Genomic DNA, 18,333 nt, shown 5'->3' with positions numbered 1-18,333 from the left:
TTAGTTTCTTTCCTCAGAGTTTCCTGCAGAAGAAGAATAACAGATTAAAAAGGAATCAAGTGTAAATGAAGCGTCTGCTTTACATGACTTTTGTTAGTTTTATGGTTAACGGGAATGAAGAGGATGAACAGGTACCAGGATCTACACAGGTGTAGGAGTACTTCAGGTATTTGCGGGTCCCGGGACAGGGGTTGGAGAAGATCAGGTTAGAGGCTCGGACCGAACATGTGTGTTTGCCATCACATCTGGAGAGAGAGGATGATGAGTGGAGACGAAGATGGAACCATGAAATGTTTTTACATAAAAAATGACTTCAACCATCAAAATAGTTGCCAATTTTCTGTCAGTCGACTAATTGATAAATCGACTAATCGTTTCAGCTGTACTGAAACTGTTGGGGAGTTTAATTTATAACAAAACATCAGATTTTATAAACTCTTCAAATGTTTTGTGTGTAAAAATCTTAATTTGTAAAGTAACTAAGGCTGCCAGATAAAAAGTACAATATTTCCCTCTCAGATGTTGAACCAGCTCAAAATTATTGACAGTGTGTTGTTGGTGTTACTCCACCAGCTTACATGTTGTGTCACCTGACTGCTCTCACCTGTCGGCCATCACCTGCAGAGTGTCGGGGTGTCCACAGGTGGTGCTGGGCCGGTGACTGTGGGGGGCGCGGTACTTACACACCTTCTTACTGGTCCTGCCATAGTTAGCCATTAACACTTTAATCACCTGAGATCCTGAACACACACTCACACACACACACACACACACAGGGCCATTGTTTATTCAGTAAAAAGTCACTTAATATTTATTTTTATTTACAGTTAACATACTTGCAAGACATAAGTAGGGTTAGGGTATTAACAACACAGGTGTCTATATTGCATTTCTACTTTTTAATAACACAATAATACAATAAAATATTTTTAGTTATTTCTTTTATTTATATTTGCTATTTTAAAGTAAAACCACAAAATGTATGATGCTGATTTAGATTAATTCAGTCTTAAAAATCTTTAAACATTCAACAATCTTGAAGTAATAGTTCAACTGTCAGGACGTGGTTAGCCTAGCTTAGCATAAAGACTGGAAGCAGGGGGAAACAGCTAGCCTGGCTCAGACCAAAGTTCAAATACAGCTCCTCTACATCTCACTGATGAACATGAATCTCGTTTGTTTAATACAAACGAAACGACTTTGTCGTTCTTTATTTGATGTTAAGTTCTTTCAGGAAAGGGAAGGGATTCTGCCTCTGAAGGCTTTTAATGTGAAACAAATGGCGTATGTGATGACTTTGCATCAACAGCAAAAACAGCTTATACAATACTACTACTACTACTACTACTACTAATAATAATAACACTATAACAATCTGATTATGAAATTACTATAGTTGAATAGTAAAACATGATCCATAATAAATAAAAAACCTCCATGAGAAACAAAAAGTGAGCCACCCACCACAGTAAAGTGTCGCCTTCTTTTTCTGACACACATAAAGGATCCCTAAAACAAGAAACAACATTCAGTACTTACTTTTAATACTTTTCATTTATAATTACATCTACATAACCAGAACACACACACACACACACACACACACACACAGATACGTACTCCCAACCTCACAGGTGTACGTGGTTTCCATCCAAACACACCTGGTCATGCAGGGTTTCGCTGCGTGACACAAATCCATCGGCACCGCACACCTGTACTGACCGTTACACCTGACAGGGAGGGGAAAGATACATAATTTTATTGGAAAAGAAACGTAAATAAATACCTTAAACAACAACAACAAATTTCAAAAATTAAAACAACCAGTTTAAACCTGTAAAACAAAGATGTTCAGTCTTTCTGGTTCATGTTCGTTCTGTTCGGTGGAGTTTTACCTCTTCTTGATGATGTTGAGGACGGGCGTCGAGGAGCAGAGTGGTTCCTCCAGGCGGCTCGGAGGAACGCCGTCGACACAAACCTCCGCCTCTCTGTGACTCGACTCCACGTTCTGAACGACGATTACACCGTTATCTGGATGAATATCCAACACAGAAGAAGATAAAGGATACAAGATGTTTATCAATGTCAGTAAAACTCATGTTTTCCACATACTATTTAATACTTGCAGGACTTTAACTTGTAATGGAGTATTTTTACATTGTTGTACTGTTACTTGAACTTAAGTAAAGGATCTGAAGACCTGTTCTTCTTCTGTCAAAGATCTAATGTGAGAAAAATTGCTGCTGGAATTGTGGTTTCCTTCTTTATCTCTGCTGTGACTCTCAGCATCTTCCATTGGATGTCATGGACTGATAATGAACGTCAAAGAGATTAAAAATGACCTCAGAGAGACTCAAAACAACATCAAAGAGACTCAAAACAACATCAAAGAGACTCAAAATGACATCAAAGAGACTCAAAACGACCTCAGAGAGACTCAAAACGATTTCAGAGACTCAAAACGACCTCAGAGAGACTCAAAACGACTTCAAAGAGACTCAAAACAACCTCAGAGAGACTCAAAACAACTTCAAAGAGACTCAAAACGACCTCAAACAGACTCAAAACGGCCTCAAAGAGACACAAAAAGATACCAAAGAGACTCAAAATGACCTCAAACAGACTCAAAACGACCACAAAGAGACTCAAAACTATCAAACAGACTCAAAACGACGTCATAGAGATTCAAAATAACATAAAAGACACTCAAAACGACCACAAAGAGACTCAAAACTATCAAACAGACTGAAAACAAAAACAAAGAGACTCAAAATGACATCAAACATACTCAAAACGATCGAAAAGAGACTTAAAACGATTTCAAAGAGACTCAAAACGAACTCAAAGAGACTCAACACAACCTCAGAGAGACTCAAAACGACTTCAAAGAGACTCAAAACGACCTCAAACAGACTCAAAACGACCTCGAACAGACTCAAAACAACTTCAAAGTACTTCAAAGACACTGAAAACAACCTGAAAGAGACTCAAAACGACACCAGAGACTCAAAACGACACCAGAGACTCAAAAAGACATCAAAGACACTCAAAACAACATCAAAGAGACTCAAAACGACCACAAAGAGGAGACTCAAATCTATCAAACAGATACAAAACGACCTTAAAGAGACTCAAAACGACTTCAAAGAGACTCGAAACAACATCAAAGAGATTCAAAACGACCTCAAACAGACTGAAGACGACATCAAAGAGACTCAAAACAACCTCAAACAGACTCAAAACGACCACAAAGAGACTCAAAACTATCAAACACACTCAAAACCTCAGAGAGACTCCAAACGACGTTAGAGACTCAAAACGACTTCAAAGAGACTCAAAACCACATCACAGAGATTCAAAACGACCTCAAACAGACTCAAAACGACATTAAAGAGACTGAAAACGACCTCAAAGAGACTGAAAACAACATCAAAGAGATTCAAAAAGACTTCATAGAGACTCAAAACTATCAAACAGACTCAAAACGACCTCAAACGGACTCAAAATGACATCAAAGAGACTGAAAACGACCACAAAGACACTCAAAACTATCAAACAGACTCAAAACGACCTCAAACAGACTCGAAACAACTTCAAAGTACTTCAAAGATACTCAAAACAACCTGAAAGAGACTCAAAACGACACCAGAGACTCAAAAAGACATCAAAGAGACTAAAAACGACTTCATAGAGACTCAAAACTATCAAACAGACTCAAAACGACATCAGAGAGATTCAAAACGACATCAAAGAGACTCAAAATGGCCTCAAAGATACTCAAAACGACCTGAAAGAGACTCAAAACAACCTGAAAGAGACTCAAAATATCTTCAAAGAGACTGAAAACGACACCAGAGACTCAAAACGACATCAAAGAGACTCCAAACGACCTCAACAAGATTCAAAACGACCTCAAAGAGATTCAAAATGACTTCAAAGAGACTCAAAACGACACAGAGACTCAAAACGACATCAAAGAGATTCAAAACAACTTCAAAGAGACTCAAAACGAAAACAAAGAGACTCAAAACTATCAAACAGACTCACAACGACATCAGAGAGATTCAAAACGACATCAAAGAGACTCAAAACGTCATCAAAGACACTCAAAACGACTTCATAGAGACTCAAAACTATCAAACAGACTGAAAACGACATCAAAAAGACATCAAAGAGACTCAAAAAGACCTCAAAGAGACTCAAAACAACATCAAAGACACTCAAAAAGACATCAAAGAGACTTAAAACGACCTCAAAGAGACTCAAAACGACCTCAAAGAGACTCAAAACGACCTCAAAGAGACTCAAAACGTCATCAAAGACACTCAAAACGACTTCATAGAGACTCAAAACTATCAGACTCAAAACGACCTCAGAGAGACTCAAAAAGACATCAAAGAGACTCAAAACAATATCAAAGAGACTCCAAAAGACATGAAAGAGACTTAAAAAGACCTCAAAGAGACTTAAAAAGACCTCAAAGAGACTCAAAACGACTTCAAAGAGACTCAAAACGAATAAAAAGAGACTCAAAACGATCAAACAGACTCAAAACGACATCAGAGAGATTCAAAACGACATCAAAGAGACTCAAAATGGCCTCAAAGATACTCAAAACGACCTGAAAGAGACTCAAGACAACCTGAAAGAGACTCAAAATAACTTCAAAGAGACTGAAAACGACACAGAGACTCAAAACGACATCAAAGAGATTCAAAACGACTTCAAAGAGACTCAAAACGAAAACAAAGAGACTCAAAACTATCAAACAGACTCACAACGACATCAGAGAGATTCAAAACGACATCAAAGAGACTCAAAACGTCATCAAAGACACTCAAAACGACTTCATAGAGACTCAAAACTATCAGACTCAAAACGACCTCAGAGAGACTCAAAAAGACATCAAAGAGACTCAAAAAGACATCAAAGAGACTCAAAACAATATCAAAGAGACTCAAAAAGACATGAAAGAGACTTAAAAAGACCTCAAAGAGACTTAAAAAGACCTCAAAACGAATAAAAAGAGACTCAGAATGATCAAACAGACTCAAAACGACATCAGAGAGATTCAAAAAGAAACCAAAGAGACTCAAAATGACCTCAAACAGACTCAAAACGACCACAAAGAGACTCAAAACTATCAAACAGACTCAAAACGACCTCATAGAGATTCAAAATGACATAAAAGACACTTATAACGACCACAAAGAGACTCAAAACTATCAAACAGACTGAAAACGAAAACAAAGAGACTGAAAATGACATCAAACATACTCAAAACGATCGAAAAGAGACTTAAAACGATTTCAAAGAGACTCAAAACGAACTCAAAGAGACTCAAAACGACCTCAAACAGACACAAAACGACATTGAAGTGACTCAAAAGGGCCTTAAACAGACTCAAAACGACACCAGAGACTCAAAAAGACATCAAAGACACTCAAAACAACATCAAAGAGATTCAAAACGACCACAAAGAGACTCAAATCTATCAAACAGATACAAAACGACTTCAAAGAGACTCGAAACAACATCAAAGAGATTCAAAACAACCTCAAACAGATTGAAGACGACATCAAAGAGACTAAAAACAACCTCAAACAGATTCAAAACGACACCAGACACTCAAAACGACACCAGAGACTCAAAAAGACATCAAAGAGACTCAAATCTATCAAACAGATACAAAACGACCTTAAAGAGACTCAAAACGACTTCAAAGAGACTCGAAACAACATCAAAGAGATTCAAAACGACCTCAAACAGACTGAAGACGACATCAAAGAGACTCAAAACAACCTCAAACATACTCAAAACGACCACAAAGAGACTCAAAACTATCAAACACACTCGAAACCTCAGAGAGACTCCAAACGACGTTAGAGACTCAAAACGACTTCAAAGAGACTCAAAACCACATCACAGAGATTCAAAACGACCTCAAACAGACTCAAAACGACATTAAAGAGACTGAAAACTACCTCAAAGAGACTGAAAATGATATCAAAGAGATTCAAAAAGACTTCATAGAGACTCAAAACTCTTCAAACAAACCTCAAACAGACTCAAAACGACCACAAAGAGACTCAAAACTATCAAACACACTCAAAACCTCAGAGAGACTCCAAACGACGTTAGAGACTCAAAACGACTTCAAAGAGACTCAAAACCACATCACAGAGATTCAAAACGACCTCAAACAGACTCAAAACGACATTAAAGAGACTGAAAGCTACCTCAAAGAGACTAAAAACCACATCAAAGAGATTCAAAACGACCTCAAACAACAGAAGACGACATCAAAGAGACTCAAAACGAAAACAAAGAGACTCAAAACTATCAAACAGACTCAAAACGACATCAGAGAGATTCAAAAAGACATCAAAGAGACTCAAAAAGACATCAAATAGACTCAGAAAGACCTCAAAGAGACTCAAAACGACATCAAAGAGACTCAAAAAGACCTCAAAGAAACTCAAAACGACATCAAAGAGACTCGAAACAACTTCAAAGTACCTCATAATTATTCAAAACAACCTGAAAGAGACTCAAGACGACACCAGAGACTCAAAAAGACATCAAAGACACTCAAAACGACTTCAAAGAGACTCAAAACAACATCAAAACGACATCAAAGAGACTCAGAACGACCTCAACAAGACTCAAAACAACCTCAAAGAGACTCAAAACGACTTCAAAGAGACTCAGAACAACATCAAAACGACTTCAAAGAGACTCAAAACGACCTCAAAGATTCTGAAAACGACCTCAAAGAGACTCAAAACGACATCAAAGAGACTCAAAACGACTTCATAGAGACTCAAAACTATCAAACAGACTGAAAACGACATCAAAGAGACTCAAAAAGACATCAAAGAGACTCAAAACGACATCAAAGAGACACAAAAAGACATCAAAGAGACTCAAAATTACCTCAAACAGATTCCAAACGACATCAAGGAGACTCAAAACGACATCAAAGATATTCAAAACAACTTCAAAAAGACTCAAAACGACCACAAACACACACAAAACGATATCAAAGAGACTCAAAAGGACATAAAAGACTCAAAACGACACCTCAGACTCAATAAGACATCAAAGAGACTCAAAACGACATCAAAAGGACTCAAAGCTATCAAACAGACACGAAACGACCTCAAAGAGGCTCAAAACCACATCAAAGAGATTCAAAACGACCTCAAACAACAGAAGACGACATCAAAGAGACTCAAAACGAAAACAAAGAGACTCAAAACTATCAAACAGACTCAAAACGACATCAGAGACATTCAAAAAGACATCAAAGAGACTCAAAAAGACATCAAAGAGACTCAGAAAGACCTCAAAGAGACTCAAAACGACATCAAAGAGACTCAAAAAGACCTCAAAGAAACTCAAAACGACATCAAAGAGACTCGAAACAACTTCAAAGTACCTCATAATTATTCAAAACAACCTGAAAGAGACTCAAGACGACACCAGAGACTCAAAAAGACATCAAAGAGACTCAAAAAGACCTCAAAGAAACTCATAATTATTCAAAACGACCTCAAACAGACTGAAGACGACATCAAAGAGACTCAAAACGAATACAAAGAGACTCAAAACAATCAAACAGACTCAAAACGACATCAGAGAGATTCAAAAAGACATCAAACAAACTGAAGACGACATCAAAGAGACTCAAAACGACATCAAAGAGACTCAAAACGACCTGAAAGAGACTCAAAACAACCTGAAAGAGACTCAAAATAACTTCAAAGAGACTCAAAACGACATCAAAGAGACTCAAAACAACATCAAAACGACATCAAAGAGACTCAGGACGACCTCAACAAGACTCAAAACAACCTCAAAGAGACTCAAAACGACTTCAAAGAGACTCAGAACAACATCAAAACGACTTCAAAGAGACTCAAAACGACTTCAAAGAGACTCAAAACGACCTGAAAGAGACTCAAAACAACTTCAAAAAGACTCAAAACGACCTCAAAAGACTCAAAACGACACCAGAGACTCAAAAAGACATCAAAGAGGCTCAAAACCACATCAAAGAGATTCAAAACGACCTCAAACAACAGAAGACGACATCAAAGAGACTCAAAATGAATACAAAGAGACTCAAAATTATCAAACAGACTCAAAACGACATCAGAGAGATTCAAAAAGACATCAAAGAGACTCAAAAAGACATCAAAGAGACTCAAAAAGACCTTAAAGAGACTCAAAACGACCACAAAGAGACTCAAAACGACCACAAAGAGACTCAAAACAACCTGAAAGAGACTCAAAATAACTTCAGAGACTCAAAACGACATCAGAGACTCAAAACGTCATCAAAACGACTTCAAATAGACTAAAAACGACATCAAAGAGACTTAAAACGACCTCAAAGAGACTCAAAAGAAGTTCAAAGAGACTCAAAACGACCTCAAACAACAGAAGACGACATCAAAGAGACTCAAAATGAAAACAAAGAGACTGAAAACGACATGAGAGAGACTCAAAACGACATCAAAGAGACTCAAAAAGACCTCAAAGAAACTCAAAACGACATCAAAGAGACTCGAAAAAACTTCAAAGTACTTCATAATTATTCAAAACAACCTGAAAGAGACTCAAGACGACACCAGAGACTCAAAAAGACACCAAAGAGACTCAAAACGACATCAAAAAGACTCAAAGCTATCAAACAGATACAAAACGACCTCAAAGAGACTCAAAACCACATCAAAGAGATTCAAAACGACCTCAAACAGACTGAAGACGACATCAAAGAGACTCAAAACGAATAAAAAGAGTCTCAAAACTATCAAACAGACTCAAAACGACATCAGACAGATTCAAAAAGACATCAAACGGACTGAAGACGACATCAAGGAGACTCAAAACGACATCAAAGAGACTCAAAAGGACATCAAAGAGACTCGAAACAACTTCAAAGTACTTCAAAGATATTCAAAACAACCTGAAAGAGACTCAAAACGACACCAGAGACTCAAAAAGACATCAAAGAGACTCAAAACGACAACAAAAAGACTCAAATCTATCAAACAGACACAAACCGACCTCAAAGAGACTCAAAACCACATCAAAGAGACTCAAAACGAATACAAAGAGACTCAAAACTATCAAACAGACTCAAAACGACATCAGAGAGATTCAAAAAGACATCAAAGAGACTCAAAAAGACCTAAAAGAGACTCAAAACGACCACAAAGAGACTCAAAACGACCACAAAGATACTCAAAATACCCTCAGACTCAAAACGACCTCAAAGAGACTCAAAGTGACTTCAAAGAGACTCAAAAAGACATCAAAGAGACTCAAAACAACTTAAAAGGTAATCAAAACGGCATGAAAAAGAAATCAAAATGACCTCAAACAGACTCAAAACGACCTCAAAGAGTCTGAAAACGACCTCAAAGATTCTGAAAATGACCTCAAAGAGACTCAAAACGACCTCAAAGAGACTCAAAGTGACATCAAAGAGACTCAAAACGACATCAGAGACTCAAAACGACATCAAAACGACTTCAAATAGACTAAAAACGACATCAAAGAGACTTAAAACGACCTCAAAGAGACTTAAAACGACCTCAAAGAGACTCAAAAGAACTTCAAAGAGACTCAAAACGACATCAAGCAGACACAAAACAACATCAAAGAGAATAGAAAAGACATCAAAGAGACTCAAAACGACCTCAAAGAGACTCAAAGCGACATCAAAGAGTCTCAAAATAATATCAAAGATACTCAAAACAAATTCAAAAACACTCAAAACGACCTCAAACAGACACAAAACGACACCAAAGAGACTCGAAACAACTTCAAAGTACTTCAAAGATATTCAAATCAACCTGAAAGAGACTCAAGACGACACCAGAGACTCAAAACGACACCAGAGACTCAACAAGACATCAAAGAGGCTCAAAACCACATCAAACAGACTGAAGATGACATCAAAGAGACTCAAAACGACATCAAAGATACTCAAAACGACCTCAGACTCAAAACGACCTCAAAGAGACTCAAAGTGACCTGAAAGAGACTCAAAACAACCTGAAAGAGACTCAAAATAACTTCAAAGAGACTCAAAACGACATCAAAGAGACTCAAAACGTCATCAAAACGACTTCAAATAGACTAAACACGACATCAAAGAGACTTAAAACGACCTCAAAGAGACTCAAAAGAACTTCAAAGAGACTCAAAACGAAATCAAGCAGACACAAAACAACATCAAAGAGAATAGAAAAGACATCAAAGAGACTCAAAACGACCTCAAAGAGACTCAAAGCGACATCAAAGAGACTCAAAACGACATCAAAGATACTCAAAATACCCTCAGACTCAAAACGACCTCAAAGAGACTCAAAGTGACATAAAGGAGACTCAAAACGACTTCAAAGAGACTCAAAAAGACATCAAAGAGACTCAAAATTACCTCAAAAAGACTCAAAGCTATCAAACAGACACAAAACGACCTCAAAGAGGCTCAAAACCACATCAAAGATATTCAAAACGACCTCAAACAACAGAAGACGACATCAAAGAGACTCAAAACGAAAACAAAGAGACTCAAAACGACATGAGAGAGATTCAAAAAGACATAAAAGAGACTCCAAAAGACATCAAAGAGACTCAGAAAGACCTCAAAGAGACTCAAAACGACATCAAAGAGACTCAAAAAGACATCAAAGAGACTCAAAATTACCTCAAACAGATTCAAAACGACACCAAAGAGACTCAAAACGACATCAAAGATATTCAAAACAACTTCAAAAAGACTCAAAACGACCTCAAACACACATAAAACGATATCAAAGACACTCAAAAGGACATCAAAGAGACTAGAAACAACTTCAAAGTACTTCAAAGATATTCAAAACAACTTCAAAAAGACTCAAAACGACCTCAAACACACATAAAACGATATCAAAGAGACTCAAAAGGACATCAAAGAGACTAGAAACAACTTCAAAGGACTTCAAAGATATTCAAAACAACTTCAAAAAGACTCAAAACGACCTCAAACACACATAAAACGATATCAAAGAGACTCAAAAGGACATCAAAGAGACTAGAAACAACTTCAAAGTACTTCAAAGATATTCAAAACAACCTGAAAGAGACTCAAAACGACACCAGAGACTCAAAACGACACCAGAGACTCAACAAGACATCAAAGAGGCTCAAAACCACATCAAAGAGATTCAAAACGACCTCAAACAACAGAAGACGACATCAAAGAGACTCAAAACGAATACAAAGAGAGTCAAAAAGACATCAAAGAGACTCAAAAAGACCTCAAAGAGACTCAAAACGACATCAAAGAGACTCAAAAAGACCCCAAAGAAACTCAAAACGACATCAAAGAGACTCGAAACAACTTCATAGAGACTCAAAACTATCAGACTGAAAACGACCTCAGAGAGACTCAAAAAGACATCAAAGAGACTGAAGACGACATCAAAGAGATTAAAAACGACCTCAAAGAGACTCAAAAGGACATCAAAGAGATTCAAAACCACCTCAAAGAAACTCAAAACGACTTCAAACTACCTCAAAGAGACTCAAAACGACCTCAGAGAGACTCAAATCGACCTCAGAGAGATTCAAAGCGCCAACAAAGAGACTCAAAACAACTTAAAAGGGAATCAAAACGACATGAAAAAGAAATCAAAATGACCTCAAACAGACTCAAAACGACCTCAAAGAGTTTGAAAACGACCTCAAAGATTCTGAAAACGACCTCAAAGAGACTCAAAACGACCTCAAAGAGACTCAAAGTGACATCAAAGAGACTCAAAACGACATCAAAGAGACTCAAAACGACCTGAAAGAGACTCAAAACAACCTGAAAGAGACTCAAAATAACTTCAGAGACTCAAAACGACATCAGAGACTCAAAACGTCATCAAAACGACTTCAAATAGACTAAAAACGACATCAAAGAGACTTAAAACGACCTCAAAGAGACTCAAAATAACTTCAAAGAGACTCAAAACGACATCAAGCAGACACAAAACAACATCAAAGAGAATGGAAAAGACATCAAAGAGACTCAAAACGACCTCAAAGAGACTCAAAGCGACATCAAAGAGACTCAAAACGACATCAAAGATACTCAAAATACCCTCAGACTCAAAACGACCTCAAAGAGACTCAAAGTGACATAAAGGAGACTCAAAACGACTTCAAAGAGACTCAAAAAGACATCAAAGAGACTCAAAATTACCTCAAAAAGACTCAAAGCTATCAAACAGACACAAAACGACCTCAAAGAGGCTCAAAACCACATCAAAGAGATTCAAAACGACCTCAAACAACAGAAGACGACATCAAAGAGACTCAAAACGAAAACAAAGAGACTGAAAACGACATGAGAGAGATTCAAAAAGACATCAAAGAGACTCCAAAAGACATCAAAGAGACTCAGAAAGACCTCAAAGAGACTCAAAATGACATCAAAGAGACTCAAAAAGACCTCAAAGAAACTCAAAACGACATCAAAGAGACTCGAAAAAACTTCAAAATACTTCATAATTATTCAAAACAACCTGAAAGAGACTCAAGACGACACCAGAGACTCAAAAAGACACCAAAGAGACTCAAAACGACATCAAAAAGACTCAAATCTATCAAACAGACACAAACCGACCTCAAAGAGACTCAAAACCACATCAAAGAGACTCAAAACCACATCAAAGAGACTCAAAACGAATACAAAGAGACTCAAAACTATCAAACAGACTCAAAACGACATCAGAGAGATTCAAAAAGACATCAAAGAGACTCAAAAAGACATCAAAGAGACTCAAAACGACATCAAAGAGACTCAAAATTACCTCAAACAGATTCGAAACGACATCAAAGAGACTCAAAACGACATCAAAGATATTCAAAACAACTTCAAAAAGACTCAAAACGACCTCAAACACATAAAACGATATCAAAGAGACTCAAAAGGACATCAAAGAGACTAGAAACAACTTCAAAGTACTTCAAAGATATTCAAAACAACCTGAAAGAGACTCAAAAGGACACCAGAGACTCAAAACGACACCAGAGACTCAACAAGACATCAAAGAGGCTCAAAACCACATCAAAGAGATTCAAAACGACCTCAAACAACAGAAGACGACATCAAAGAGACTCAAAACGAACACAAAGAGACTCAAAACTATCAAACAGACTCAAAACGACATCAGAGAGATTCAAAAAGACATCAAAGAGAGTCAAAAAGACGTCAAAGAAACTCAAAAAGACCTCAAAGAGACTCAAAACGACATCAAAGAGACTCAAAAAGACCTCAAAGAAACTCAAAACGACATCAAAGGGACTCGGAACAACTTCAAAGTCCTTCATAATTATTCAAAACAACCTGAAAGAGGCTCAAGATGACACCAGAGACTCAAAAAGACACCAAAGAGATTCAAAACGACTTCATAGACACTCAAAACTATCAGACTGAAAACGACCGCAGAGAGACTCAAAAAGACATCAAAGAGACTCAAAACGACATCAAAGAGACTCAAAAAGACATCAAAGAGACTCAAAATTACCTCAAACAGATTCGAAACGACATCAAAGAGACTCAAAACGACATCAAAGATATTCAAAACAACTTCAAAAAGACTCAAAACGACCTCAAACACACATAAAACGATATCAAAGAGACTCAAAAGGACATCAAAGAGACTAGAAAAAACTTCAAAGTACTTCAAAGATATTCAAAACAACCTGAAAGAGACTCAAAACGACACCAGAGACTCAAAACGACATCAAAGAGATTCAAAACGACATCAAAGAGACTCAAAATGGCCTTATACAGACTCAAAACAACCACAAAGAGATTCAAAACTATCAAATATACTCGAAACAACTTCAAAGAGACTCAAAAAGACCTCAGATGGACTCAAAACGACTTCAAAGAGACTCAAAACTACATCAAACAGACTCAAAACGACATCAAAGAGATTCAAAACGACTTCAAAGAGACTCAAAGCGACTTCAAACAGACTGAAGACGACATCAAAGAGACTGAAAATAGCCTCAAAGAGACTCAAAACGATCTCAAAGAGACTCAAAACTATCAAATATACTCGAAACAACTTCAAAGAGACTCAAAAAGACCTGAGATGGACTCAAAACGACTTCAAAGAGACTCAAAACTATCAAAGAGACTAAAAACGACATCAAAGAGATTCAAAACCACTTCAAAGAGACTCAAAACGACTTCAAACAGACTCAAAAGGACTTCAAACAGACTGAAGACGACATCAAAGAGACTCAAAACGACCTCAAAGAGTCTCAAAACGAATACAAAGAGACTCAAAACTATCAAACGGACTCAAAACGACATCAGAGAGATTCAAAACGACATCAAAGGGATTCAAAACCACTTCAAAGAGACTCAAAACGACTTCAAACAGACTGAAGACGACATCAAAGAGACTCAAAACGACCTCAAAGAGACTCAAAACGACATCAAAGAGATTAAAAACCACCTCAAAGAGACTCAAAACTATCAAACAGACTGAAAACGACGTCAGAGAGACTCAAAAAGTCCTCAAAGAGACTCAAAAAGTCCTCAAAGAGACTCAAAGCGACATCAAAGAGACTCAAAACGACATCAAAGATACTCAAAATGACCTCAGAGTCAAAACGACCTCAAAGAGACACAAAAGAACTTCAAAGAGACTCAAAACGACCTCAAGCAGACACAAAACAACATCAAAGAGAATAAAAAAGACATCAAAGAGACTCAAAACGACCTCAAAGAGACTCAAAACGACCTCAAGCAGACACAAAACAACATCAAAGAGAATAAAAAAGACATCAAAGAGACTCAAAACGACCTCAAAGAGACTCAAAGAGACATCAAAGAGACTCAAAACGACATCAAAGATAGTCAAAATACCCTCAGACTCAAAATGACCTCAGACTCAAAACGACCTCAAAGAGACTCAAAGCGACATGAAAGAGACTCAAAACGACTTCAAAGAGACTCAAAGCGACATCAAAGAGACTCAAAACGACATCAAAGATACTCAAAATGACCTCAGACTCAAAACGACCTCAAAGAGACTCAAAGTGACATCAAAGAGACTCAAAACGACGTCAGAGAGACTCAAAATGACACCAAAGATACTCAAAATGACCTCAAATAGACGCAAGACGACCTTAAAGCGACATCAGAGACTCAACATGACCTCAAAGAGACTTAAAACGACCTCAAAGAGACTCAAAACGACTTCAAAGAGACTCAAAACGACGTCAAAGAGACTCAAAACGACCTCAGAGAAACTCAAAACGACCTCAAAGAGACTCATAAGGACTTCAAAGAGACTCAAAACGACATGAAAAAGATTCAAAATGGCCTGAAACAGACTCAAAATGACCTCAAAGAGGATCAGAACTACATCAAAGAAACTCAAAACGACCTCAAACAGACACAAAACAACATCAAAGAGACCAAAAAAGACATCAAAGAGACTCAAAACTACCTCAAAAAGACTTAAAACGACCTCAAAAACATTTGAAAAAACTTCAAAGAGACCCAAAATGGCCTGAAACAGACTCAAAACGACCTCAAACACAGTCAAAACAACCTGAAAGAGACTCAAAACAACTTCAAAGAGACTGAAAACGACACCAGAGACTCAAAACGACATCAAAGAGACTCAAAACGAACTAAAAAAGACTCAAGACGAAATCAAAGAGACTCAAAATGGCTTCAAACAGATTCAAAACGACCTCAAAGAGACTCCAAAAAACTTCAAAGAGACTCAAAACTACGTAAAACAGACCCAAAACGACATCAAAGAGACTCAAAATGACATCAAAGAGACTCAAAACGACATCAAAGAGATTCAAAATGACATGAAAGAGCCTCAAAATGGCCTTAAACAGACTCAAAACGACATCAAAGAGACTGAAAACGACCCCAAAGAGACTCAAAACGACACCAAAGACTGAAAACGACATTAAAGAGACTCAAAACGACTTCAAAGAGACTCAAAAAGACATCAAAGAGACTCAAAATTACCTCAAACAGACTCGAAACGACATCAAAGAGACTCAAAACGACATCAAAGAGACTCAAAATGACTTCAAAGAGACTCAAAACGACTTCCAAGAGACTCAAAACTATCAAACAGACTCAAAACGACATCAAAGACACTCAAAACAACCTCAAAGAGACTCAAAATGACATCAAAGAGACTCAAAACGACCACAAAGACAATACAAACTCTCAAACAGACTCAAAACGACCTCAAAGAGACTCAAAATGACATCAAAGAGACTCAAAACGATTGAAAGAGACTCAAAACGACCTCATAAAGACTCAAAACTATCAAACAGACTCAAATCAACCTCAGAGAGACTCAAAACAACTTCAAAAAGAGTCAAAATGACATCAAAGAGACTCAAAATTACCTCAAACAGAGTCTAAACGACCACAAAGAGACTCCAAACTATCAAACAGACTCAAAACGACATCAAAGAGACTTAAAACGACCTCAAAGATACTCAAAACGATTTCAGAGACTCAAAACGACATCAAAGAGACTTAAAACGACCTCAAAGAGACTCAAATCGATTTCAGATACTCAGAGACACTCCTCCAAGAGACTCAGAAGGACCTCAGAGAGACTCAGAAGGTCCTCCGAGAGACTCAGAAGGATCTCAGAGACACTCAGAAGGACCTCAGAGAGACTCAGAAGGACGCATCGTTGAGTGGTTGTTTGACTTTAAAACAACAATTGTTAACAGTCACTTTAAAAGAGAGAGACTCTGAGCCTAACTCTTTGGACCCCTGGGACCCTGTTCAGTAATCCGTTCGGGTCTGATGTGGATGTCAGTAATGAACTGAGTGCTTGAAGGTGACATACAGCAGTTGAGCTTCTGTGTGAAGTCCTGCAGGTCGCAGGTCAACGTCGCCTCTGAAAAACACAGCAAGGGTCACAGCTGAGGGTTAAATCATGACATTCAGTTTAATAGAAGTCTACATCAGACAGCTCAGGAGGTGTTGGAGGGTGGAAGGTAAGAAATGAATTTAAATCCTGGAAGAGGATTTTGAAGAAAAGAAAAGGTAGAGAGATTACAACAGACAGGAGATAAGGAAGGACAGAGTCTGTTGAACTATGACAACCTGAGTCCTGTCTGTTGACACATGGACAGGTTTAAAGCAAACATCAGGAGTCACCTGAGGCTCTGAGAGTATATTTACCTTCTCTGGTCATCATGCTGCAGCAGAACACTGTTAACACTGAAAACACACAGAAACATGTCAGATATTCAGAGAAGAAAACAGTATAACGACTAAAAGACATTAAACATTTACAGAGCAAAACAACAGACTAGAGCTACAGTTAGCTGGAACAACTGAAGGTTTAAAGCTGAAACCACAGTTTAATGTCATACCACATGACTTTGATGAGAGAGTGTTCATATAAAACATCTCACACAAGAGAGCCAGTTTCTTCTCTTCTACTGAAGTAGAGGAGAAAAAAGATGATTATATATAAAGCTCATCAAGTAAGGGAAGGTAGGGAAAGGAGGAAGGAAGAAATAAAGGGTTAAATAAAGATATTAGCTGGTGAGCAGTTTCTTTTTTAATCCACACGAATATCTTAGTTCTTCTTGTGTTCTAGTGTTGTAGTCTTTGGACCAGTACAAGCCAGGGAAGCAGGTAAGGAAGGAGGGAGGGAGCAGGGATGGAAGTAGGGAGGGAAGCAGGTAAGGAAGGAGGTAGGGAGCAGGGATGGAAGTAGGTAAGGAAGGAGGGAGGGAAGGAGGTAAGGAAGGAGGGAGGGAAGCAGGGAGGGAAGCAGGTAAGGAAGGAGGGAGGGAAGCAGGGAGGGAAGCAGAGAGGGAAGCAGGTAAGGAAGGAGGGAGGGAGCAGGGATGGAAGGAGGGAGGGAGCAGGGAGGGAAGTAGGTAAGGAAGGAGGGAGGGAAGGAGGTAAGGAAGGAGGGAGGGAAGCAGGGAGGGAAGCAGGTAAGGAAGGAGGGAGGGAAGGAGGGAGGGAGCAGGGAGGGAAGTAGGTAAGGAAGGAGGGAGGGAAGGAGGTAAGGAAGGAGGGCGGGAAGCAGGGAGGGAAGCAGGTAAGGAAGGAGGGAGGGAAGGAGGGAGGGAAGCAGGGAGGGAAGGAGGGGGGGAAGAGGGAGGGAAGGAGGTAAGGAAGGAAGACAATCAGTCAAATGGAAACATTCAGAGAAAGACAAACCACCGAAGCAAAGGAAGAATTAATGTCAAAGATTTGATCTGTAGAAATATGAATTGGACTGTGGATCTCTTCAGTGTCGTCGTGTTATG

The 18,333-nt window shown here is 38.2% G+C and overlaps 1 protein-coding gene across 1 annotated transcript; it reads right to left on the bottom strand.

Annotated features, from left to right (window-relative positions):
* On the bottom strand, positions 1-17,258 carry LOC139299317 (L-rhamnose-binding lectin CSL2-like). The gene is made up of 7 exons (XM_070922211.1): positions 17,246-17,258; positions 16,908-16,958; positions 1,896-2,031; positions 1,662-1,730; positions 605-700; positions 136-245; positions 1-23 (listed from the first exon to the last, which is right to left on the bottom strand). The coding sequence occupies exons 1-7, from the start codon at positions 17,256-17,258 to the stop codon at positions 1-3; spliced, it is 498 nt and encodes a 165-aa protein (XP_070778312.1).
* Positions 17,259-18,333: the final 1,075 nt, after the last annotated feature.

Source organism: Enoplosus armatus, chromosome 16 (assembly GCF_043641665.1).
Source record: "Enoplosus armatus isolate fEnoArm2 chromosome 16, fEnoArm2.hap1, whole genome shotgun sequence".
Taxonomy (NCBI): Eukaryota; Metazoa; Chordata; class Actinopteri; order Centrarchiformes; family Enoplosidae; genus Enoplosus; species Enoplosus armatus.
Note: the sequence above shows the minus strand (reverse complement) of the source record. Positions and strands in the feature narration are given on the sequence as shown.

What these genes read in the sequence shown, in the direction of transcription:
- LOC139299317 (XM_070922211.1), bottom strand. An exon ending in GCGAAACCCTGCATGACCAG is followed by an intron (nt 701 to 1,661) that starts GTGTGTTTGGAT and finishes TAACTATGGCAG; the next exon opens with GACCAGTAAGAAGGTGTGTA. An exon ending in CTACACCTGTGTAGATCCTG is followed by an intron (nt 24 to 135) that starts GTACCTGTTCAT and finishes CTTCTTCTGCAG; the next exon opens with GAAACTCTGAGGAAAGAAAC.